Source organism: Fundulus heteroclitus, chromosome 2, assembly GCF_011125445.2.
Source record: "Fundulus heteroclitus isolate FHET01 chromosome 2, MU-UCD_Fhet_4.1, whole genome shotgun sequence".
Classification (NCBI taxonomy): Eukaryota; Metazoa; Chordata; class Actinopteri; order Cyprinodontiformes; family Fundulidae; genus Fundulus; species Fundulus heteroclitus.
Window position 1 is genome coordinate 2,842,527 of NC_046362.1, and position 26,036 is coordinate 2,868,562.

The 26,036-nt window shown below is 40.4% G+C and overlaps 2 protein-coding genes across 5 annotated transcripts in view; one reads left to right on the forward strand and one right to left on the reverse strand.

Annotated features, from left to right (window-relative positions):
* LOC105927065 (voltage-dependent calcium channel subunit alpha-2/delta-4) overlaps nucleotides 1-26,036 on the reverse strand; it is an 82,619-nt gene that overhangs the window by 27,206 nt on the left and 29,377 nt on the right. For 3 of the 4 annotated variants that reach the window (XM_012863661.3, XM_012863660.3, XM_036145762.1), the window contains 18 exons: nucleotides 25,024-25,113; nucleotides 24,777-24,890; nucleotides 22,649-22,727; nucleotides 22,436-22,569; nucleotides 22,227-22,244; nucleotides 20,616-20,693; nucleotides 20,172-20,252; nucleotides 20,019-20,093; nucleotides 15,531-15,617; nucleotides 15,109-15,180; nucleotides 14,380-14,441; nucleotides 14,063-14,130; nucleotides 13,813-13,858; nucleotides 12,579-12,676; nucleotides 12,380-12,470; nucleotides 12,042-12,134; nucleotides 11,328-11,449; nucleotides 11,153-11,221 (listed from right to left, as the gene is read on the reverse strand). In XM_012863661.3, the coding sequence (XP_012719115.2) occupies nucleotides 11,153-11,221; nucleotides 11,328-11,449; nucleotides 12,042-12,134; nucleotides 12,380-12,470; nucleotides 12,579-12,676; nucleotides 13,813-13,858; nucleotides 14,063-14,130; nucleotides 14,380-14,441; nucleotides 15,109-15,180; nucleotides 15,531-15,617; nucleotides 20,019-20,093; nucleotides 20,172-20,252; nucleotides 20,616-20,693; nucleotides 22,227-22,244; nucleotides 22,436-22,569; nucleotides 22,649-22,727; nucleotides 24,777-24,890; nucleotides 25,024-25,113 (1,477 nt within the window). The remainder of the gene's footprint in view (nucleotides 1-11,152; nucleotides 11,222-11,327; nucleotides 11,450-12,041; nucleotides 12,135-12,379; nucleotides 12,471-12,578; nucleotides 12,677-13,812; nucleotides 13,859-14,062; nucleotides 14,131-14,379; nucleotides 14,442-15,108; nucleotides 15,181-15,530; nucleotides 15,618-20,018; nucleotides 20,094-20,171; nucleotides 20,253-20,615; nucleotides 20,694-22,226; nucleotides 22,245-22,435; nucleotides 22,570-22,648; nucleotides 22,728-24,776; nucleotides 24,891-25,023; nucleotides 25,114-26,036) is intronic. The other variant, XM_036145765.1, reaches the window with a different exon arrangement.
* On the forward strand, nucleotides 6,100-9,010 carry LOC105927066 (leucine-rich repeat and transmembrane domain-containing protein 2). Its single transcript, XM_036145784.1, has 3 exons — nucleotides 6,100-6,700; nucleotides 6,867-7,550; nucleotides 7,714-9,010. The coding sequence occupies exons 1-3, from the start codon at nucleotides 6,667-6,669 to the stop codon at nucleotides 8,187-8,189; spliced, it is 1,194 nt and encodes a 397-aa protein (XP_036001677.1). The 5' UTR covers nucleotides 6,100-6,666; the 3' UTR covers nucleotides 8,190-9,010.

Sequence of the window (26,036 nt, forward strand, 5' to 3'; positions counted from 1 at the left end):
GGAGACAACATTTCCATTGTACAGGGAGTTTTCAATTCAATTCAATTCAATTTTATTTATATAGCGCCAAATCATGAAACATGTCATCTCAAGGCACTTTACAAAGTCAAGTTCAATCATATTATACAGATTGGGTCAGATTATACAGATTGGTCAAAAATTTCCTATATAAGGAAACCAGTTGATTGCATCAAAGTCCCGACAAGCAGCATTCACTCCTGGGGAACCGTAGAGCCACAGGAAGAGTCATCTGCATTGTACATGGCTTTGCTGCAATCCCTCATACTGAGCAAGCATGAAGCGACAGTGGGAAGAAAAACCACCCATTAACGGGAAAAAAAAACCTCCGGCAGAACCGGGCTCAGTATGAACGGTCATCTGCCTCGACCGACTGGGGTTACAGAAGACAGAACAGAGACACAACAAGAGAAACAAAAAAGCACAGAAGCACACATTGATCTAGTAATCTGTTCTACATTAGATGGTAGTAGCAGGTGAGCCGTCTTCTCTGGTTGATGTCACAGTTAACAGAACGCCAGACCAGGTGTACCTACTATGAAGAGAAAAGAGAGAGAACAGAAAGTTAAAGCAGAAATGACAACACATAATGCATAATTGAAGAACAGTAGAACTCAATATAGTGAGAAAATTAGATCCTGATATACTCCAGTAACCTAAGCCTATAGCAGTAAAACTATAAAGGTAGCTGAGAGTAACATGAGTCACTAGTTATAATTTTTGTCAAAAAGAAAAGTTTTAAGCCTAGTCTTAAAAGTAGACAGGGTGTCTGCCTCACGGACCAAAACTGGGAGTTGGTTCCACAGGAGAGGAGCCTGATAGCTAAAGGATCTGCCTCCCATTCTACTTTTAGAGACTCTAGGAACCACCAGCAGACCTGCAGTCTGAGAGCGAAGTGCTCTGTTAGGAACATACGGGGTAATCAGAGCTCTGATATATGATGGAGCTTGATTATTAAGGGCTTTATACGTTAGAAGAAGAATTTTAAATTCTATTCTTGATTTAACAGGAAGCCAATGAAGGGAAGCTAAAATTGGAGAAATATGATCCCTCTTGTTGATTTTCATCAGAACTCTTGCTGCAGCATTTTGGATCAGCTGAAGGCTTTGAACTGCATTTTGTGGACTTCCTGATAGTAAAGAATTACAATAGTCCAGCCTTGAAGTAACAAATGCATGGACCAGTTTTTCAGCATCACTCCTGGACAGAATGTTTCTAATTTTGGCGATATTCCGGAGGTGAAAAAAGGAAACTCTGGAAACCTGTTTAATATGGGATTTAAATGACATGTCTTGGTCAAAAATAACACCAAGATTTTTTACTTTATTACCAGAGGCCAGGTTAATGCCACCCAGATTAAGTGATTGGTTAAGAAGTTTATTTTTTGAGGACTCTGGCCCAAAGATTAAAACTTCGGTCTTGTCAGAATTTAGATGCAGGAAATTTAAAGTCATCCAGCTTTTGATGTCATCAAGACATGACTGCAGTCGAAGTAATTAGTTTTAATGTTATTGTACTGGAAATGCTTGTGTTGAATAAAATTAATTAGATGGCATGTAATTAAAAATTAATTTGCCTACAAAGTGGATTCAGATGACATTTGCTTTAACTGACCGAAGCAGGCAGTGAGTGACTGGGCCAGATGTTGGACCACTGTTTGGGATGGTGAACGGGCATCTGTTGCCACAGCTTTAATCTGGGCCCCATAACTGTTGGGTTGGCTGTGTCTAAGCTGGCTGATGGTGCATTTGACAAGCTGTTTCAACGGCGCTCAGATCATCATTCCTCTTCAGCAACAGTGCAGCTTTCACTAGAGTGTTTGCAAGACCGTACGAGTCTGGAAAGTGGCCGTCGATCAAAAAGTGACAAATATATTTTGGGTAATATCAATAAAAACAGAGAATGGGGAAGGAACACGCACAGATCGCAGGAATATTTGGATTTGTAGGATGTGCAATATCATCGGCATGTCATCACTGCATGATGAGTGTCAATATGAGTATCACCCAAAGTCCTATATCTGCATCAACATCATTTAAAATTACCTCCAGTCATGCATTCCTATTTTTGTGACACTAATGGCCTTTATTTGACAGTGTAGAAAGAGAGCAAAGAGAGAAAATGGGAAGATATGATGCAAACGGCCAAAGTCGGGAATTGAACCCAGGACAGCCACAATGAAGACTGTCAGTCTTGGTACATGGAGCACCTGCTCTACTGACTACAACAGATAGCCAACCAACCAGGTTTCTTTACAGTTTCTGAAAGCTATCATGGTGTGACAACACCTCACGATTGATAGGGAAGAGAGAAAAAGAAGTGAGGGAGCAGCTGTGTAGAAACAAATCAATCGATTATTGAATAAGTAAACTAGTGGGGTTAATTTGGTAGAATGCTATACAGAGTTACTGTAGAATACCTTTGACTTTCCCTCTAAATTCCCAGTTTCTTTCACTGCGGCATATTTCAACCACTACTGATTAAAAAATAAATAACTGAGCAAAGTTAACATTTAATATGCAAGCTGCAACACTGGCAGGGAAAAGGGGACATAAAAGCATGGAAATTGATTTAAACATACATAAACCCCAACGATCATATAAATTTTGATGTAAAGTAATGAGTGGCAAGTGATAAGCGACGACCTAAGTGGTTAGAGTTATATGCATGTCGCACATTCATCTTCCAGATCAATCAGAATGGCTGATGTTCATAACTAGACGTTGGCTATTCTCGGCGTAGCTCCACAGGGACTGTCATTGCGATCTCATTGTAGTTAACGGGTCAGTCAGTCCTGTTTAGTGACACGCTTCCTGCAAACAAGACACTATTCATTCAATCAAATGATTGGCTAGTTGCCAGGTCTCTGCAGCACTGAATGATCGGCTGAAATCTGTGTTTACGAGCTTTGTTGGAGGAACACGACGATGACACTTTGTTATGATCAAACTGACACGTTCTGCAGACTTGTAAATGTACCTCAACAGTTGACTGTGATGTTTAGGTGATGTTTACCCAAACATAACCTGTGTCGCCCACAAGGTTATCGTCACAGACAGTTACCAACTTTCCTTATTGGCTCCCACAAACTGACAGCTGTCGGTGCTTCAGGAAGCCGACCCAGATCAGTGACAGTCACGGTTCAAAGCAGAGTCCGCTAATCTAGTCTGGGGAATTGGTGTGCCAGTTGTCAGTTTGAGCGAACAGAACTGTGATGTGAAATAATAAAGGAATTGTAAAAGGACAGGGGGAAGAATGTTTTTGGTAGTTTACCTGTTTAAAAGGTTAAGCTGAAATAACATGAAAATAAATCTGAAATTAGTGGGAATAACACTGGCAGAAAGACCTGCTGCAGTCATGGCTTCTGTAAATGAGCCAGCAGATTTAGAACAGAGGACTTCTGTCTTTTAGCATCATAAAGACCAGGTGGAAGCACACTTAGTCAGCACTGAGGCTTTTGCCCACACTTATCAAAAATAACAGCAGTTTCAGCATTTTGCGTGTTCTTCAAAATATGGCCTCTTTATTCTCCCCACAATATTGTGACTTTAAGCATGAAGCAAAAGATCAACTTTTATCTTTATCATTTCATTTCATTATTGAAAGTTCTAATTGTCCTACATCATTCTGCCAGCGGTGGATCATGCACTGTTCCACTGACACTGATGGAGGAATATTTTTTAAGTGCATCACATGAAACCTCTGTAAGACACACTGAAGTTTGCGGTTGCAGTAAATCTTTGTTAGGCACACTTACTTGTTGTATCAGAAGAAACAAGAGAATGCTGTGACTCAGTAGAGGTCTGAACAAACGTTTGTCCAGCGCAGCACTCTTATAGGACCCAGACACCAAATTTAAGCTTAGAACTCGCAAATTAAAACCAGCAACCCATTGGTTACAGGACAATGGCACTATCTCTTGCACCACCGTTGCTCCAGTCAAAAGTTTGGACTCCCCTTTTCATTCAATGGGTTGTCTTTATTTTTATTACTACCTCTGGGGACTCCTTCAAGACAGTTGGAAAATTATTTCAGCAGACTGACCTCATTAAGATCATTGAGAGAAGCCTAGAGTGACCAGCACTACTTAAAATGGTTTAGTGGTGTTTCAGAAAATCTAAAATGTACAAGATGTTTCGACTAATTCCACAATTTTGTGTTTGATGCATAATTCAATACACTTTTGAGTCATAGTTTATGATGTCTTCCATATGTATCTGCAATGTAGAAAGTCAGAAAAATAAGGAAAAGCAATTGATGGACAAAAGGGGGTGTCCAAAAGTTTGGCTGGTAGTGTACAATTTTGTTGTAGTTTAAAAAAGTATGTTTGCTTTGTAAAAGAAAGTTAAACTTGGTGTAGCTTTGTTTTAATGAGTTGTGAGGAATTAAAATGAGTGCAAATAGAGCTGTGTTTTACAGCACAAGTTGAGACCGAAAGATCATACTTGAATGAGAACATGCAACTCAGTCCTATTCATGCTATGTTGTGTTGAGTCGAGCTCTTTTTAGACCCTGGTGGGTTTGAAAAAGAAAGGAAAGGATGTTATCAATGTTAATCCGTGAAACCCAAGGGACATGAGTGCTTCTGTCATTCGGAAGGGATTCCACGCAAAGAGAAGAAAACCAAATCCCAACACATCATAAAGGATTAGAAAGATTACCCATGATGTGAAGTTATTTTTAATCCTCCAGAAACTTTCTTCTCTTGTTGTAAAGAGAAATAAATCCTTTTGAGCAGCACTTGGTACAGATAGATTTTAGAACGTTTGGAAGTTATTATTAAAACAGGGCAACTCAAACCAAGCGGAAGGACTAAAGACAGTAATATTATTAATAAGGAGCAAGCAGAGCAGCTGCATCATCATTTTCAAAAGTAAGTGGGGATGCAAAATGTATGTTTCTGCTCTCCCCGTTTGTACCCAAACATATCCGATCCCTCCCTCCAGTCTGACAAAGTTACAGTCTCTGTTAATTCTTAATGTACTTTTTTAACTGGCAAACAAAAAAGATACAATGGCTTTATTTTAAACCTGTAACCAATCTGCAGTAGAGAGCTGAATCTGTATCTAGAAAAATAAATAAATAAAATAAATACATAAATAGATAAATAAAATTGTGGCGGGTGAAACTCAGGATCTCCAGTATTAAAAGATTTCCACACCACTTGTCCCACAGATCAGGGATTGCACCACAGCTTTATCAATAGTTCACTGTAGATATTGTGTTTTATGAGTTGTAAGATGAGTAATTTACAGTTTATCTGTGGTGCATGTATACATCAGACACAGTTTTATATGACCTTTTATGTAGTGGGATGAAGTGGAATGAAGGGGATGTAGGCATATGGGGTTGAATTGTCATGTTTTACATTTTACAACATCAGTTGGCCATGCTGATTACCATGATACTGACGTACAGGTATTCACTCGTTTGCCAATCCAAAATTTAGTCCATGATGTTTGGTTCCCCTGTTGCAAAAACAGCATCAGTTTTTCTGGGAAGGCTTTCCACAAGGCAAAGGAGCGTGTTTCATATTTCCAGAAATATGTTCATCAGGGCAGATGCGGATGTTGGATGAGGTCTGAACTGCAGTGTCTACTCTAATTCATCCCAAAGGTGGTCTATTGGTTAGAAGACAGGATTGTTTGAATGTCAGTCTACTTCGTAAACACCAAATCTTTTCATTTGTGTCTTTATTGTCCCCTGTGGAGTAAAATTGGACCAGGAAGGCACTTTCCCCAAATCCCGCAAAGTTGGGAGCATAAAATTGACCAAATATCTTGGTAAGAGTTCCTTTCACTGAAACTAAGAGGTCAAGACCAACTCCAGACAATCAGCCCTACACCATAATCTCCTCTGGATCAAACTTTACACTCGGCTCAATGCAGTTAAGCAAGTGCTGTTCTCCTGGTAACTGTCAAACCCAGATTGGTCCATTGGTTTGCCATCCAGCAAGGCATTATTCATCACTCTAGAGAAAGTCAGCCTACTGCGCTATAGACCACCAGTACTTTACACCACTGCATCACACACTCTGCATTGGAAGGCTTGGATGCAGCTGGCTGCTCATGGGAATCCATCCATTAAGCTTTCCATCCACTTGAGACAATCTGAAGGACATATGAAGTGTGTAGCTACTGAATGAGTAGAAATGTGGTGACCTCAGCACACTATGTTGCCTTATGCTGACCCAGCTCTCTGATTGTACCTGTGCTACCACTTCGGGGCTGAGTTGCTGTCATTGCCAGTTGCTTCCCATTTGTCCTAATACCAATAACAGTTGACTAGTAAGGAAAATTCACGAATGTGCTTAATCCACAGGTGATATCCTATCACGATCCCACACTGAAGTTCACTGAAACCCTGATACTTGACCCCATTCTGCCACAAAAGTTAGCCGTCTGCGTGCTCCATTTTATACGCCTGTGCTGCTATGGAAGGGATTGACAGGCCTGGATTCAATACTTTGACAATATAATGTATGTACAAACTAATAACTATATGACTGTAGATTTGTAAATCTAACAGTGAATGTCAATTTCTATTCCTTAACTCATTTTTCAGGATGATCTACCAACCTGAATGTCAGCACGAAGCAACACAAGCCAAATGTAAACCTGCACTTACTGCAGAGTTAATGTTGAAGACATGAGGTATGAACAGCATCACGGTGGGAGTCCGGGTGAGTTTCAATAAACCCTTCCTTCACATTATAGAAATGTAGTTCCTCATTCTGCCGTCTGAGGTTGGACAACTCCAGTATCAGAGAGTTTGTAAGGATTTAACGGTCTCTGTGCACCGGAGTGTTTTTAAACTATGCTGTTCTTCTTATTTTTCACATCATTTAGTCTATGAAGCTTCCACGGGAGTGGTGCTGGTTCTGTTCGGGCTTCTGGGCTCAGTTAGAGGCTGTCCGACTCTCTGCACCTGCTACAGTAACACAACCGACTGCTCTGCTGTGGGGCTCGTCTCTCTGATGCCCATCCTAGAGCAGCTGAGCTTGGATTCCATGGTGCTCCAGCTTTCTCAGAACAACCTCTCGTCCTTGGGTAGCGGTGACATGATGAACCTCAGCAGTGTGGAACTCCTTGATCTCTCCCAGAATCATTTTTCCAGCTTGCAACCTGGAGCTTTCCTTGGCCTGAGCAGCCTGCGCTGGTTAAATCTCTCTTCAAACTACCTTGGCATACGTGTAGCCGCCCCCGATCTCCCCAACAGCACAGCGATTGATCAAGACTGGAAAGGAAGACTTGGGGGTGTTGGCTTAAGCAAAGAGGTCTTCCAGGGTTTGTGGCGGCTGCAGGGGCTTGATCTGTCATCTAATGGCCTCCTATTGCTGCCTAAGGGTCTGCTGGATGGGCTTCAGAGTCTCACCTGGTTGTCCCTGGCCTGCAACCGGCTAGTGGCCCTGGACAGAGTTACATTTGAGCCCCTGGTGAACCTCCAGCAGCTCCAGCTGGCTGGAAACCCCTGGGAGTGTGACTGCAAACTAAGGGAGTTCAAGCACTGGATGGAGTGGTTAATTTACAGGGGTAAGCAGGCCTGTTAGCGTATCGCTAATATATGATGTTTATAGTTTTATATCAGACTTGCAGTACTCGAGAAGATTCAGAATGTGCAATCAAGGTCATTAATGGTGTCTCTGACAGGATAGATGCGTGGTGCTGTCTCCACCCCTCTCCCTTTGTTTTACAGATGGGAAGGTAGATGTGATGCAGTGCAGTTTCCCCAGGAACCTGAAGGGCAGGGACATCCGTAGCATCCCAGCAGAGATGTTCACCTACTGTCTGAGTCCAGCCAAGGAGGGTGCATCGAAACCGGCCACCAGGCCTCCCTGCCCGCCTGGGCGGGTCAGCAGCATGGACGAGTGTGTCCGTCAGCGACACAGGCCGGTCAGCGTACGCCGGGCCCACGGCACACAGATAGTAGCGGGAGTGGTGTGTGGCACAGTGTGCACCATGATGGTCATTGCAGCAACTTACGGCTGCGTCTATGCGTCACTTATGGCGAGGTACCAGAGAAAGATGAAGAGCCGTGGGCAGCCTCTGATAGCCAAGTCTGGAGCTGAGAGCGACCAGGATGATGGGCAAGCCTCATCTCCTGACACAGCGGTGGCGCCTCCTAGAGAAGACTGTGACTTTGTGTACGGCTATCGAATCAGCAGCTTCTGACGCACTGTTGCATCCTGAGACCCATTAGCATTGGCAGCTTTGCTCCTCGGCTGTCTGCAGAGAGGAACCCCACAGCTCTGCCACTGTGCTAAAACTCTTTGGGCATGGTGTGATCGCACAGCTGATTTAGCAGATTAGATTAGGCGAAGCCGGGAAGCTGCAGCACATTTGAGACGGATATGTGCTTTGCATATGAAATCTATCTATGGCTGCTGATTGGCACATCTGCACCTTCAAGTGTTTTCATTTGTTTTCCTTTTCCCTTGTCAAACCCTTTTTCTTTGACTGTGTGTCTTACGTCTGAGTACAAGCCTAAGAAGCACAACAATACAAATGATAAATCTCTCCCACTAACTGTGTCTGTTTCATATTTGTTGTTAATTAATGCAGAGTTCAGTATTTTGCTTGTCACATTTGCACAGCACAGACCATGATTAACTCCTGATGTAGGGATAAATACAGCTTTGCGTTTTAACTCGCTCAGCTGCATCTGAACATTGCCAGACCTCTGGTGTCCCCTAGAGGAGAAGCTCTGAACTACAAAACCTTTTACAAAGTCAGAATTGTAGCGACTGTAATTTAAAAAAATAAACTGATGACAAAAACATTCAAGACCGACAACCAGAATAATTTTAAAGCAGCAAGCATTCTTGATTTTGTTGTTTTTGTTATCTCTAACTCAACTACACTGTTCCCTGAGCTGGGGAGAATAAACTCCTCCTGTCTCAGCAGTCTTGTCTCCAAACACAGGTTCACACAGAGACAGGTTCAGTTTTTAGCACAACAGTTAGAACCTAATTCCTTTCATCTCTGTTATAACCAGACAAGGACAGTTTCAGTGTACGTTGTGATTCCTAATGTCTGATTCTGTTAAAAATGTGTGAGCTGGATTCATCCAAGGCAGGTTGTGGTTACAGACCTGGGATTTGTTGCATTGTGGGTTTTAAAACGGATTGTTTTCTGGATTATCACAGTAATGAGGTTAAGCAATGTCCCTACTGTCTACCAGGTCACTGCTGTGATGGAGGGTGAGTCACAAATCATAACCATCAGGAATTTGCTCCCATGTACCACCATCACGGTCATGTCTGATTGAGCATTCTGGAGCTTTTCTATAACATGCTGCGCCTGCTGTATGACCAGGTCTTCCATGCTGATCAAAGTGCCCCATGAAAGAAACAGAACACGGATATCAACTGTTTCTCATTTGCAGTCAGAAACGCTATTCGGTGCAGCAGCGGGTCAATTCAGTTTCTGATCCAAAACCAGGCAGATCGCATTGTAAATGAAAAATAAAATAAAACATTTGGTTTTCTTTGTTGTTTCACCTACAAGTAATTTCAAAGCGCCTGGACCACATATTAACAAAAAAACCCAAAAAACTTTTGTTAATAGCTGAGGGCTGAAGCATTAACGTCTGTTCTGCCTGTGAACTAATCACAGAGACTCTGTCTCTTCCCTGGACAGAGGTGTCAGCAGAACTGTTGCCACACTAAATTTTACATTTTACATCCCTATTTTCCTGAGGAAAGTGTTCCACAACTTCTTGGAAAAAAAATCTTCCAATGAAAAACAACACAAATTAATATAAAAACCTTCTAATGATCCGATAGAAAGGTGAGAAATCCAGGCCAATAGCAATGCCCTTGAACAAAAATAAATAAACAAATAAATAAAAATTGCTGTTCCTAAATGTCCTAGAGGCATAGTAGACTATACCGCTTGTTTTGCTAACATGGACCTTCAGAATGGCATCTTGCATACAATGACCTTTAAAATTGTTCAAACTCCAATTAAAGCACCTTTTCATTCAAACCTGGTTCTTTGCTACGAGTTTATCAACATGGTAGACATGACTTGGTACTATTTAACCACCTATCCTTTCAAAGGTTCTATGGATCTGTCAGTTTTGGAAGACATCTCTTGTTTACAGTGCCACCCCAGATTTTCTGTCACAGTTAGGGCTGGACTCGGCCGGCCCATTCCCCACAGTTCCTTTTCCTCAGGTGAAATTATTCTGTTTTTCATTTGAACGCATCTTAGAAAATGAAAACACTCTTCAGCCTTCTAGCAAATACTGGAGCTTTGAACTTAGTGCACATGTCTAGATGGTGAAAATGAACATAAGTTAATTCATTTTAACCTTAAATATTTTAATCCTAAACTAAAAAAAAAAACTAAAAACAAAAAAACATACATACTGAAGCTTATTTCAGCTTCTTCAGATTCACTGTAAATAATTTAAGGTGTGAACTCCAGATGACTGAATGCTAAAATCAAAGAAAAAAGCTTTAAAAGCATGGACACTTGTTTTTTCTCAACAGATTATTGACTCTTAAAATATTTATTTTAAGTTTTCTGATTTATGTGCTTTTCAGCTGAATTGCGAAGGATATATGTGCAATCAGGAAGGACTTTTTAATGACCTATCATAATTTTTTCCATACACCCCTTAAAATCTGGCAAGTTGTCACTTTTGTGATCCTGTGTACTTGGCGATCTGTCAGGGACTAAAATGATCCTTAGTTGGCTCCACAGGGGGTTTATTTAGTAATCCACCATCACCAACATCATTTAAATCCCACCAGTTGGTATCTTGTAGCTGAATGCTACACATTTGGACACAATTTGTTCTCTGCATGTAAATAAAAACACATCAGGAGGATTTGAGCTGCATCTGACATTTTTTCATGTATTCTTCTGAACATATCCACCTCAGACAACAGCTACAGATTTCTAACGGAGCATGGACACATGCCACCCAAAGCTTGTGTTTTTTGATTTCTTTAGCCTGACCGATCTGTACCCTTATTAGTGGTCAACACATGTGCCATGCACCAGGAAAACATCAGCAAGGACTCCCAGTGAGACCATGCAGGACACTTGATACAAAAAAAAGTGTCTCCAAACATACCGGAGTGGTTCTCCATAAAGTGAACCAGGGCTACAGCAGGGGAACTGACCTCCAGCCATTGCTGTTTTATCTCCAGATGACACGGTAACAGCTGTTGTTGCTATGACGTACTTCACTCCTGTGGGGAGAACAGAGACTTTCTGTAAACTGACGGATTTACTGGCTGATTCGTTGTGAAGTATGAAAACCAAATACTTTTAGTTAAGGGAAACATGTGCACAGACCTTTGTCGTTAACTGGGTAGTAGTAAAATCTCCCAGGAGTGTTTTCCACCGCCAGGCGGTACCAAAGGGGGAAGTGGTCGATGGTAAACAGGTTGTCTTTGTCTGATGGAGTCAGGAACCTCCTGTAAGCAGCAAGTTTAACTTTAGATACGATTTCACTTTAGTGCTTTATGTTTGAACAAAATCAACTGAAAGTGAGTGGAAATGAGCTGCTAGACATCCACGGTACAGAAATCAAACCATTTTTTTCCTCCTACAGGTACATCAGTAAATTGGAAGATGCATTCTGATGAGGGTCGTCTGTCAGATTAAAACTACCTCTAAAAAAAACACATCTTAAGATATTAAACATAATTTTCATCAAACCCACATTTCTGTGTCAAATTAGTTTTTGTTATTGGTCTAAGGTAATATTCTAATCTACCAGGAAATGAAAAATGTGTTCATTAGCTTTTAGTGGAAAATCATCATACTTTAAGACAGTGTGTTTCATTAAGCTATATAATGTGTTTTTCTTATCAAACGAAGTCAATGAAGTAAATAAACATTTAAATAGTATTCTAATTTATTGAACTGCTCTTGTATGACATTATCTGGTCCTCCTGTTGTGTATGTAAAATGTCCTTTCTGTCATGGTTAGTCAGATATAGTTTCTGAGACAAACACAACTCTAGAGAGACAGAACATAACTTGAGTTTGTGGTTCCGTCCTTACTTTGCCACTCTGGTCTCCGTTCCTGCATATCTCATCAACCTCATCAGGCCCGAACGAGTGCCAAGAAACGCCGTCTCAACTCCCGGCTCCAGCCTGCGCACCATGCCAGAATGCATCAGGCAGACATGACACATGCAGATAGAGAATTATTTCTACAATAAAAAGGTTTAAGTTTGTTGTTTTGCCTCTAAGGCTAGACTCTTTGTCTGTGAGCTATTAGAGAAATGAACGGCCTTTCTACTGGTCAAATAAAGCAGCAGTTTATTCTCCAACAGAATACACCTTCTATTCCTCTGTGGGACAGGAATCAGATGTAAATGTTGTTCCGGAGGTCTCACCTTTCATTAAGCATCAGGTTGTTCCAGTAGGCCTCCAGTGGGGCTGTTACCACGGCATCAAACAACGTCTGCTGGAGCAACAATTCATCGCCTACAAGCAACACGCAGGTAGAGTCAGATACAAGCACAGACGCCCTGCAAACCAAAAACACTTTTCTGAAAACCGCTTTCAGATTGCTGGTGAGTGGGTAGAACCTACACTCCAGGTCCGGCTCCTTCCCCTGCAGGTATCGGATGACCGCTTGATACTGGGAGTATTTTCGGTGATCAGGGTCGATGTCTGTCTCACAGTAAGTCCTGTGGGAAAAGGATTTTAGCATCTGGATAAACCAAATGAAAGCCTGATTTATTTCTACCTATGTGGTCCCATTGGTTGTGAAGCAGGAAAAAGGTTTGATGCTAATTTTTATTCTCATTTTGAGATGTATTAATAAGCGCAGGATCCGCTTAAAACCAACACCATGGCTCTGATAGCGTTACTCAATCTTCCTTCAGTGTGGACGGGAAATCTTTTCATTTCTATGAAGCAGACAGTTTGTGCATTTAAAGACATGTACTATGAAACTGAAATGAAAGCATATGTAAAGTTGTCCCAGTCCCTTTCTCACCACATACAGCTCATATTAAAATTTTACATATGGATGGTAAAAAAAAAAAAAAAAAAATCCTGTTAGTTAAATCCTGTTTCCTGTCTGGTTTCTGATAAGAAAAAATACACAACCGCAAATCTACAACAGGTTTGAATAAATCAGACTCAATATAAGAGGACATTTGAAGTCAAATTCTTTTTATTTTTGCATTTATTTATTAACCACTATTCCTGCCTTCAATGTAGTACACAGTGCCACTTTATTTAAGTTTTAAATGTTTTCAACAAAGACAGAATTTAAATCCTAAACGATTGTGGGACATTACACCCCTCTCATTAATTAACACAAATGTCTATTTAAGCCTGGCATATTGTAAGACCTAATAGAAAGAGGAATATATTCCTTTTTTTTGTTAGAAATTGGAATTTTACAGTCAGTGTGCAGTCAGACAATCTGGCTTATTTTTATGACCTCTCCTCAGTGAATTAAAGCTACTCTGATGTCTTGCTTCCATCTTTCTGGCGTATGTAGTTTGCTTTCTCTTTATTTTTTGTCAAATATTTATCCCATTTTTCTGTTATTTTGTTTCAAGCTATATAAATAAGGCTGATAGTTCTCTTGTTGTGTCTTGCTGTAGATGTATGGGTATGGCAATAAAAAAAAATGAATTTTTCTGCACACGCATAATCCACAGTTGTTGGATTTAGGAATGATTAAAAAAAAGGAATGATTTCAATAGCTGCCAGTGTTGTCATTAAAATGGGTGAAATGGTCTCCATTATTTTGATCTATCCTGAATGTCAGCTCACATTCCAGATCTGAGGTTTTAGGTTTTAGACATACCACTCAGAGGCGATGCTGAGGTCCGGGGAGGTCAGATCATGTAGACCTGTGTTGGAAGGTAAAAATATGTGAATCACTACAAAACAAACCACAGGAGCTGATATCAGTTTAAGAGCCACGGTGTTATCTGAGGTTTTACTTTCAAAAGGATTTTGGACATATTAATGAATTTTTAATAGTGACGGGATATACTATTTCTGCAGTATGCTAAACACAAGGTTGGAATGCAGAAGACAACCTAGAACTGTACCTTCTTCCACTGATACGCTTCCCGTAAACATTAGACTGCCATGACCCTTGGTCAGCACCATGCCAAAGCTGAAGAGGACAGACGGGGACAAAGTCATGCTTAGGGAGACTAAATGACCGCTGGAGACAGATCACACTGCTGTTACTGAAGAATACAGGCAACAATTCATTTTAGCAAGTTCTCCCCATTTATAGGCAATGTCTGTATATTGTTGAAACAAACCACAGACAGGGACATTGAATTCAACATAGTTGACCATAGAACTTCTCAGAAAGGCCCTGCAGTATGACAAAAGGAAAAGATGACCTGTGGTGTACCTGAAAGGCGTTTCAGCAATATCTGTGTAGAAATAGTTGTTGGTGAGGTACAGCGGTCTCTTCTGTTGGATAAAGGAATAATAGTATTATACAGTATTCATGGCAAATGTTTTTTATTAAATTGCTCTCAGCATGTTTACTACATCTAATGGTGTGTCTCAATAAATTAGAATATCATCAAAACATTATTTCAGTTATTTAATTCAAACAGCAATTCTAATACAGCTTAATTGCACACATGGTGAAATATTTCAGTCATTTAGTTCCGTTAACTTTAGGGATCATGGCTTACACATCATTTAAAACCCAAAATTCAGTTTCTCATAAGATTTGAATTACATCAGAGTGCTATAAAAGACAGAAGAGTAGAGCTACCCCTGAAGCAAAAGAAAAATAGAACTACAGCGCGTTATAATATCAAAACATTATTGTTCTAACAATATACCTTTCATTTTTGTACAATGTACTATCATATTATTACAATTGACTTGTTTAAAGTTTTATTTCAGGCCTGGATTGAGGCAAAATATGTGGAGCACTGGTAATAAAAGGTTGTAAATCCATTAATGCTAACTTTGGCCACAAACTATACCTTGTAAAAAAAAAAAAAAAAAAAAAAAAAAACATTTCAGAAGCACTTTTTTGTCAGGAGGAAAATAGCCAGGGGTTTTAGCCCCACCTAGTGTCTATCTGTGATGCCTTTTGTTGTACAGATGAAAACATTCTCACCCCTTTATCCACAGAAGCTCTGATGTTCAGGGTAATAGTTCCTGTCTCACCTTTCACCATGGCTGTCCTTAGCTGTAAGCAAACAAGCACAAATTAAGTGAAAGTAAACAAAACAGTACACATACACATTTAGTACCTGGGTCGCTGTGACCAATCTCTAAACAAGGATCTGTGCGTCATTCAGTCAATGACCTTCAACAACAGCTCCTCTGAGCTGACATCATAAAAACCAAGCAGCAATGCCATATCCGACTGGAACCAAGAGGTATTAGTCTGTGCTGTTCAAAGAGGTGTTAATCTTAAAAAAAAAAAACTAAATCAGGTCCAGTTACACACAGTCTAATTCGAGCGCCTCCAGTTTAATACTTTCAGATTTCATTTGGAAGCCATTTCCTTCCTAATTCTCCTGTGTGTGTGTTTACCATCTCATCTGTATCCTCCCACTCCACCTCTGACAGGTCCACACTGTTGTAGTTTGGCTTTGGCTTCAGTTTCTTGCCGTCTTTAAACTGTGGGATAGAGGGCGACTGTTACTGAATATCTGAGCAGGGATACCTGGATGGCCAGTCGTCAAGCACCCTATCCAAGTAATCCCACTAAAACAAGAGTCAGTAACAGAGTAAACTGGCAGAAGTGATTTGGTCACAATGCACTGCTATGGCGCCATTTGATTCTGTAAAGATATATTGTTACAAAGAAAAATATAGATATCGGTTTATTTATGCATTTGTATGTAATTGGGTGGTATTGATACGTGTCTCTTTAAAGGAGCTGTAAGAAATATTTTGAGTGTAAAATCAACCAAAATCATTCTCATTTGTCACCTGAAATGGAAATAACATTACTCTCCATCTATAAGTCAAGTTTTGCTCCTTTCAAATCTAGGGGTTATGGTCTGGAACTACTTCGATTCAGAGTGTAGTCCGTAAAAAAAAAAAAAAAAAAAAAAAAAATGTAGTCCGTGTTTACTTCCTGGTTCCTGAACCAATCATATAAGAGTTCCCGGGTTTCCCAAAACAGAGCGCAGCATTTGGTATTTTATTTTGGCAAAAGAGCAGCAGCCTGCTAACATGGAAACCAGTTAGAGAAGCAGACCAGATATATAACAAAATACAACATCATATATTTGTCCTGTGAAAGCAAAAGTTCTGTGGAGTTTCACAGCTGCAGGACCCTTGGGCAAACGGCAGGTTTCCATGAAAGGCATTGAGTATATGCCTCAAAAAGGACCGATTTCAACCACTAGGTGTCAGTATTGCTTATTGTTCCTTTAGGTTAAGAGCCCTCGTTTCCCACTTCTGTGGTATTCTTTTATTAAATCCTTTGTGCATAACCTCTAACATCTCCCCTTCTTTGATATTCTGCTCGGGGAGAGGCGAGTGCTCTTTATTTTTCATCAACATTGATCCAGTCAATAAGAATTTAAAGATACCTTAGCTCTCATCACCTACGTAATGCTTGTGCTAATTAGTAGCTTGGGAATTTGCTTATATTTAAAATTGTAAATGCATAGTTGTTAGCAAAGTACAACTACCTTGGTAGCAACACTGAGTCACACTGACTTAATATTAGTTTCTTCATACTTTAGTTTTGTTCAGAAGACACTGAGGCACAACAAGTTCTTCACACTACAACTACCAGAAGCTGTGGCGACATTGATTTGTAACGAACATACACCCCAATGACATTTTGGTTATTGAGTTTTGAGCAGATCAAAAAGTTAACAGCATACAGGCTTAAATCAGAGGCAACTGGACTTTTGCTCAGTCAATTCTGGGGTCCGTTCTTCGTACATCGCTAACTCAGTTAGCAGGATTTCATTGTTGACGATTTGGCATGATCATTTGGTTCTTCGAAAGACATCCTGCACTTGTTGTCATAGCAACATGTGCGCCAGCTTAAACCTGCTCCAGAGCAGGCTTATTTCATGTAAACAAGATTAGATCACGGCTGTATACCGGAGGAGATAGGGAAGTCTGCCGTAGCTATGTCCATTTTTACGACAGCAACCTGTTGCGGAAGGTGCAAGAATAATTTGCAGAGTTTTTCGAATTAATCGCGTATTGCGCAATAGACAGGATCTTTTAGCGCAGCGCGACAGTGTAGAGCAGGGGTCGGGAACCTTTTTGACTCAGAGAGCCATGAAAGCAAAAAATCTGGAAATTCATTTCAGTGGGAGCCAATAGGGTAGTTCACGCGTGACGTCACGACGTCCGCGCTACTTCCGGGTCCCGCTTGTAGGCAAACACAGGACTGTTCTCGCATTCTATCATTACAAAACGGGTGAATTAGAGCGTTCTTTTAGTTAGTTTATTTTCGAAATGTAAACAATGCCTACGACTTGTTGTGCTCCCGGTTGCACACAGAGGCATTCCAATTCGTTGGATGTACGTTTCTTTCGTTTACCAAAGGACGAAGAAAGACAAAAGAAATGGATATTTTCAATGAAGAAGGACCCAGGCACACGATCCCAGTCGACTGGGGAGCCATCATACCCCGACAGAATGTGCAGTCTACACTTCATGTCCGGTAAATACAACTTAATTTTGCACTGGTCATTGTTCTACTGAAATAGCGGCGGAGGGGAGTTGGCGATCGCTAGACGGGGCCGGGAGAAGCAGAGCCGCAGACTGCAGCAGCCTGCTGCAGTCTGCGGCTCTGCTTCTCCCCACGCGCGCTAGTACTTCTGTGTTTCCGCTGCAACGTTGCCGACACCTTCACCCATTTTAATAAGACAAAAACACCTAAATAATCCTTTGTGAACAATTTTTTTTAACCTACCGGGCGGGTCTTCCTCTCTGCTGATGAGCGGTCTGTGTCCGTGAACATCCATCCATTTTCTGACCCGCTTAATCCCTCATGGGGTTGCGGGGGTTTCTGGTGCCTATGTCGCGATATCAACCATCAACTTACTCTTAAAACGATCTTGTGATACGTTATCTAAAGAAGAAAAATACGTCAAGAACTTGTCATTTCCTTTGTTTGCGCCCGCCTTCTGTCTTCCAGTCCGGCGCGCATGCGCGAAGAACCCGGACGAAAACAATAGCGGTGATATTTTGTTTTATCTGCGAGCCAGATGAAATTATCAAAAGAGCCATAACTGGCTCGCGAGCCATACGTTCCCGACCCCTGGTGTAGAGAGATTTTTCTTGGTGGCTGTTATAAACTGACAAACACATCATTTAACAGTGGCTTTTAAAGAGGAAAAAGTGGTGTTGGAGCCATAAATCTAAAATATTTAAGTTATTTGTATGATAGTTTGCTTTTTATTTTTATCATATTCAGTAAGAAGAGTTGTTCGGGCCATTTTATTGTGAAGTTTCGTTTTACTTTGAAAGGCTTGCTTCCTGTCGAGCCGTATATTGTATTAGAAAAAACTATGGATGGATTATCTAGACACGGAGCAATACAGTTTTACCGTGTAAACTGTGGATGACTTGGAAAAGGAAGATTTTCATTTTTTATGGATAAAGATTTTTTTTGGTTAAAATTCCCAGTTTGCACGCATCCTTTACTTCCAATGTCTAAGGAATGACACTGAAATTTGGATCTCTTGACAGAACAAGTGCCTTTTTAAAATAAAGTGTAATAATTAAAGGCTACCATTTTGTAGAATATTCTTGTATTTCACTTTTACTTGTCCCCATGTTCTAGTGGGTCCCGTGGATCTGATATAAAATAACAAATAATATCAAATTATTAAAATGCAAAAATTCATGCTGTAGAATGTGATAGAAACATCTACCATGGGCAGTATTTACGCATTAATTTGTCTGCTGCTTTTTGCCAGCCCTCTCTCCTGGCTTTAGCAGATTTTGAGGTGTTTTAATTAATGACTCAAATTCGGCATAACCTTCCAAGCTCTTGTTCTGCTTTGGAGAAAAACTGTGGGCGTTCTTTGGCCATACTGAACAGCCAATAGCAGCGCTGATGATCAATGTTTCTACTATCGATACATTTCCCCTTTTAAACAAACGCATGAACGCGCAGTTGTTTGAGATAACTCAATCCAGCCATACTAATCGTAAACAACAGATGTGTTCGAAGAACCCAATTAGCCGGATCAGGATTAGCCGGATGAAATCATCTTGGATGTCTCATTTGATCTCGGATGTTTTAAGCAACGTACGAAGAACGGACCCCTGGTGGCTCACAACCTGTATTTGGTGCACTGCTGTTTTTAACCACATGGAGGCCCATCCTCCTGGGCGTGTTCCAAGTCAGATGCAAATCAGCAACTCACCTGTCACGGTCCTGAGGCTATTGCTTGGTGTGTGTGGGGTACCTGGTCACTTGAATTTCTTTGAAGTAAGCTTTAGAACCAAGTTGTATATCTACTGAGAAGTTGGTGCTGCAGTCCTTCCCCTCTGATCAGTGTTCCAACACTGATCAGAGGGGTCTGCAAAGTCCAGTTGCCTTCAATTTAAGCCTGTTTGTGGTTGCAATGACCCAGATAACTGATAATTTGTGCAGGTACAATACTTGATGTTTGTTATCATGGCTGTTCATTGACGCCATAACGTAAAATAAGATAGACATTTAAAGTAAAAAAAATTGATGTGCAGATAGAAATGTTCTGCTTTTTAGTAAAAGAACTCACCTTTTCTGCTCTTTGCCCAATATCTGAACTGGAGAAGGTTTAAACTTAACTTCAGGTCTGCAGTGTTGATGAGCAGTCAGTGACTGTTGGGATTCTTTTGCCATATTTTCTTAGATTACTTTTTTTCTATGCTCTAAGTTTAGGTTTAGGTTGATTTAATTCCTTATGTACTAATACATTGTTTCCATGCTAAAACCTAATATCCATTTATTAATTTCGCTGTGATTTAGCCAACAGGACAGTTGTTGCACAGTATACACTATCCTCCATGGTGTCTACCGAGGAAGAGGTGTTCAGAAGCTGATCTCACCAGAGGTCGGAGGTCAGGGTGAGCCAGGATGTAACCATTGTTGTTGAGGAGGAAAGCATAGCCATGTGCTCCCAGCTAATAGAAAACAGCACAATTATTTCAGCTTTATTCAATAATGTGTGTTCTAGTTTTTAACAAAAGACTCAATCTCACCTTGTATCTGGGAGCCAGCTTCATCACCTCCATGAGGGGAACATCAGTGCCGACCACACCAAGCAGGATTCCATGTGACAGCTGAAGACAGTGGCAACATAAAGGCTGAGCAGTTAGACACAACCTCTTTAAACATGTGGCCACTGAACGAATCAGTCATTTATTTTTCTTTTCATGTCAATGGTTAAACTTCTGTTTATTAATGACTAGTTTCCTCTGTGAAAACTGGTACTTGGATCTAGGCATTTGTTTTGGTTTTGGATTTTTTTTCCAATGCTGGGTTGGATTCTGGTACAAATTCACAAAGCTGTTAGCACATGTGCCAACAAGAATTTGTGCATCCTTCACCTCCAGCATCATTTAACTATTGTGGAAGGGTGTTTCTATTCCTTAATTTGTGATTTGGTTTACAAAAAATGTGAAAGGACCGATGGCTGGACTGACCGTTTCCTTCTTCTTGCTGAAAACTGGCATGGCCACTGAAGTCATCAGCAGCAGACTCTGGGCTTTGGTGTTGAAAAGCTAAACAACAACAGAACATAATTCCTCTTTACAGACCATAGACAAATCTATGCTGGCAACAGAAGAACAACAAATACTGAGTAACCAGCCATAAGAATGAACCTAAAAAAAAGTGTAATTTAAAAAATTAAAAAAAAAGTTGAATTTGTTACATCCATGCACTAACACATCTATCCCTTGTGGGGTCATAAGGGGTGTTGGTGCCTATCTCCAGCTGTCATTGGGTGAGAGGTGAGGTACACCCTGGACAGGTCGCCAGTCTATTGCAGGGCAACACAGAGTGCATAGCCACATTATTTGACTTTTTTTTTATATATATATATATATATATATATATATATATATATATATATATATATATATATATATATATATATATATATATATATATATATATACACACACGTCAGTAGCTCCCTCTGGTTGCATACACAGTTTTGGTGTTTTATTCTTTGTTTTTGATCAATTTGTTAGTAAATAAGGCCTTTTTGTTTATTTATGATATTAACAGTAGTACGTACTGCACATGCACAGCAGGGGTTAAAACAAAGAAGTGGCTAACGACTATTAACATCTCCCAGCAAAACAATGAAGAAAGATCTAAGATCCAGTGAAAAAAGTGCAAAAAAACATGATTCCAAGAGGGAAAAGACTGGAATGTCCCTGGGAATACAGTATGAACATTGGTGTTCACTGAAGCAGACGCTAAACCTGCCGAGGCACAGATGTGACCACAGAGTTGATTGACCTGAGTAAATGTCCTGCTGTGAGGCTCTTAAAGTTTTTGTAGATTGGTTTATTTAATTAATCACCTTTGGTCTTTGATGACGCCGAGCTGCTTCTTCACTGTGAGGCATTGCAGAGTGTTTTATAATTGATTTATAAGTTAGGCAAACCGGCATTATGATAGTTCTGATACTGTCGCTAGATGTGAAATTATTTTTCAGCTCAAAAAGGACCATCAAAACACTATCAAGATGGAGGCTTGATGTATATAACCTTATTTTATCATGATCAAACAGTTTTTGGCCTTTTTTATTACGTGGCTATATACCTTTAATGAATGCGTGGCATCTAGACCAATAGTTCTTTATTCTCAGACGGGGATTTTTGAAAGGTCAATAAACAGAGAATTATACGAAAACAAACAAAATACATCTGTCATTTCTTTAAACATGTTGTTTTGTTATTCATCTGTGTGGAATTATATTTTTCTTTTAAAGCTATAAAACGTAGACACTCTGGTAACAAACGAATGCTGTCTTTAAAGACTAACTAAGGACTCAGTTCTGAAGATGTGAGACTAAAGGCCCCGCAACATTTAAACCTTTAACTACACTTTCAAGTCTTTTTGTCTGCCACATATGCTCTAAATCCTGACCTGAAAAACTAATGGCAGTCAGCTATGAGCACAAAATTCTCTGTGTGGAACATATGGCCAGAAATGGATGAAGAACTTGAGGAAATGTACCTCAAACTAACATGACAATAACCTCTGCATATTTATCTCAGACTATTATGATTTTTTTTTACCTCCTTTGTGTTGGGAAGCTGCCAGAGTGGATTGGATGGCCCAGAGGTTCATGGGAGAATGAGTCCATTTACAGATGAAGGAAATATACAGATGAGGATGAGGTCACATCACGAGGAAGATGAAAGTGGAGACGATGAGTAATGTACAGTATGCCAGGGGAAAGGAGACTCTCAGGTAAAGATGCTGTGAAGTGGCCAGCTAAGCTCACCACTGTGTCCATGTAGGCTTCTGTCCAGATGATGTCATGGTCGTGGTTGATGACCATTGGTCGACTGAGCACGTGCAGGTACTCCATGACATTCTCCTGAACATCAGCCAGTGTTGAGATGTGGGTGTAGTAACCTGCCACAGGATCACATTCCACATGACTGCGCCCATAAAATGAATGACCATGCACTGCCAACATGCACACCAGACTGACCCTTGTTGTTGCAAGCGATCCATTTGGTGTTTTGAGCAAACGTCATCTCTCTGCCAATCAGGTAGGTGAACACTCGCACCTGGACAAAGAGCCATGGTAATGTTAAGATGTGGTTGACAAAATGTTGGAAAATTATTATATACTTTTTTAAATGTGTTTCCAACTTTGGTAGAGATAGCATGCTTCTCACACAAACGGAGCAGTTCAGTTTTTTGAAAGAACACAGGTGAGAGGGCTTATACAAAACATCCCATCCATAAAAATTCAGGTCAGTGAGCTTCTCTAAATGCAAACAATGCTACCGCTTGGCTGCTCCAGTGGGAAACCAACAGTGTGTCTTTTACTTCTAACAAATGTAACTATAAAAATAATGTGCCTTATATTAAAGAACAAATACGCATTAAGCTTTTTTCTATTTTGCATATTGATACCACAAAGTTGATTTGCCTTTTTATGCAGCAAATCAACTTGTAGTCAATAATTATAAAGTTGAAGAAAAAAAAATGCATGATGTAAGATTGTTTTACAAATAAAAATCTGAAAGGTTGGAGACCATTTACATTCAACTCCACAACACCAGTCTATGATGGTGCAGAGACAGGGGCAAGGAAAGACGGTGCATTGGGCCCAGCCACTGGTGGAAACAAAGACTGAACTGCACGGCCACTGCTGAAATCCCCCGTGATATCATTGAGCAACAACACTCTTCCCCCAGCAGCAATTCTTCCTCTTTTGGGTGGTGTGGTCTCCTGTAGGTGGATCCGGTGACTGGACCACGGCCGAAAACAGGACTATATTCCCCAAGAAGAGTCAAGTCTGTGTCTAGTTAATTCAGTGAAGCAGTTTCCTCTTCACTGAGAGAGGACAGCAGCTCTGCACGCTGAACACATTACAGCAGACGCTCAGCCCAGGTTGCTAGGCCAAGAGAAGTTATGTTCAATGCTAGTTAAGTAATCTGTAGACTGAAGAACTTTAACTGGAAATTAAAGTATTTGTTGTCATAAATCACTGTATTTGGAGAGAAGTTGTTTGTGATTATTCTGTATATGCATGCAGTACGTGTTGTTTGGGAATGCCAGTGCATGAATCCTACCCCTTCATCCAACCCCTTAACTAATAAGTTGGGGACCCAACTTTTTAGACTTAGACTTAGCCTTTCTTTATTGTAATTTTGTATGCACAGAGTGCATACAGAACGAAATTTCGTTTCCATACAGCTCAGAAAAATTGCAGGAACTCTACAGGATACCTTGCAGTGAATTACAGTACAGGATAAATGCAGTAATAAATTGCAGTCAGTTACAGGATAAGTTTCAATTGACTTCCGGATAAAGTGCAGCAGTGAACAGTAGGCAGTTGAAATGTAAACAAATGTAAACAAATGTGAACAAATATGCAGTAAGTTTCCAATAAAGTGCAGCAGTGATATTGGAGACTAAGAGTTGGGCAGCATTTATAATGCTGGATAAGGATACGATACAAATGTGCAAATCAGCGAGTGTGGTACACAGTCCATTTTATACTTCAGCAGTTCAACAGTCTGATGGCAGCAGGGAAAAAGCTTTTGCAGAACCTGGTGGTCCTGCAGCAGATGCTGTGGAACCTCTTCCCAGAGGGCAGCTTACTTTTTTAGTTAAAGTAAAAATCACAAACTAGGAAATAGAACAATTTACATGAGCTCGACTAATACAAATATCCAGCCAGACTTATTGTTCAGCACAACAAGATTGTGGTTTCACTGCATCTAGCTAAAAGCTATTTATGCTAATAATAATAGTCTGTATATATTTGAGGATGTAGGTATAATTTTGATTCTGGATGAATTAGAGAAAATCCCGATTAAATTGGTGAGTGTGCTGAGTGTGCTCCGATGGCACAGGGGTAGAGAGCATGACCGATATTTGTGGCTGACCCGGGTTCGGGTCACACACTGACTTGTACACTGACTTGTGCAAATGGACACTCAGTAGTGCAAGTCAAGCCTGTATTTTGGAGCAAACATTTTTGAAAGTCTGTTTCTGAACATTTTTATTGCAGAGCATCAGTCTCTCAGGGGGCTAGACGGAAATCTTGATGCTAAATGTGCTATTTGAAAAAAAAACAAAAGGTATTCTCTTCTAGTTCTTACCCTACGCTCCGGCCAGTTAAATTCTTCAAAGACAGACTCAAAGTCCTCCATGGCTCCGTCTGTAATTAGCATGATGGCCTGGTTACACATGCTTCCTTGACCATTCATCCTTGCCTGCAAAATAAGCAAAAAACATATTGATCATAATAACTCCTTCCTAGATTTAAGATACTCTTTTATGAATGAATAATGATCCTGGAAACAGTAGAAATGGCTTTTGACTCTGTAGGGAAAAAAAAATACACACCTCATTTAAGATCTTGAAGGACTCCTTCATGGCGTTCTTTATTTTTGCTTCTCCTTTAACATGCAACTCATCCACCAACAGCTTAAAGTGCTGAAAGAGAAATTTAAACGTTAATTTAAAACTAAATGTTATTTCATCAGCACCAACACTTACAGGATGCTGCTCTCCACTGCTTATATGGCAAACGTTTTGTTTTAGTTGTGATCATAAAATATCTTACACATTTATCACAGTTTTAATATCAAGCCAAAATACTTGTGTTCTTGTTCAGTTCTCCACCTGACAGAGGATAACCAGGTTCCTGACTGTCCACCAGCAACAGGTGAGAGCAGCTAACATCTTCTCCCGCTCAAGAATCTGAATTAGAATCAACTTTGTTCGGCAAGTTTGTGGCTACAAATAGGACATTTAAATTTCAACGCACGCAATGTGTACAAAAGAAAACAGGCAGACAAGCAGAACAGCAAATTACAATCTGTAAAAGAAAAAAATGTTGCAGGGACAAGATAAAAACAGAGGCAGAATGTACTAGAGTGTTGTTTTATTTTCATACATATCTGTAAGCAGGTGTTTTTATAAATAAGGGGGTAAAAACCTTACCTAAAAGTTAATATAGATATGCTTCTTTTTTTCCGTCTCAGCAGAGTAACTGGCTGCCCTGGCTGTAAGAAACTGGCTCTGTATCAGCTTGTTATAGCGATCAGTACTATGCAGCACTGGCCTGAGGGTAAAAGTGAGTAATCTGTGACCAGGATGTGTCGGGTCAACAGCTATTCCAGCTGCCCTTTGGCCGCTAGTTTTACAGGATCCTGGCGTATGTCCCTGGATTGCAGACCTAGGTTGACTGCGTCCTCAATCAACCTGTTTGCCTGGTAAGCAAACTGCCTGGGATGTCTTTTAGATGCTTCAGCACTAGGCGCTCAAAGGATTTTATGACTCCACACATCAGAGCAATAGGTTTAGCTGTGAAATCCTGGTAACCTTTAGTTTCTTGGGGACAGAGATGATAGTGG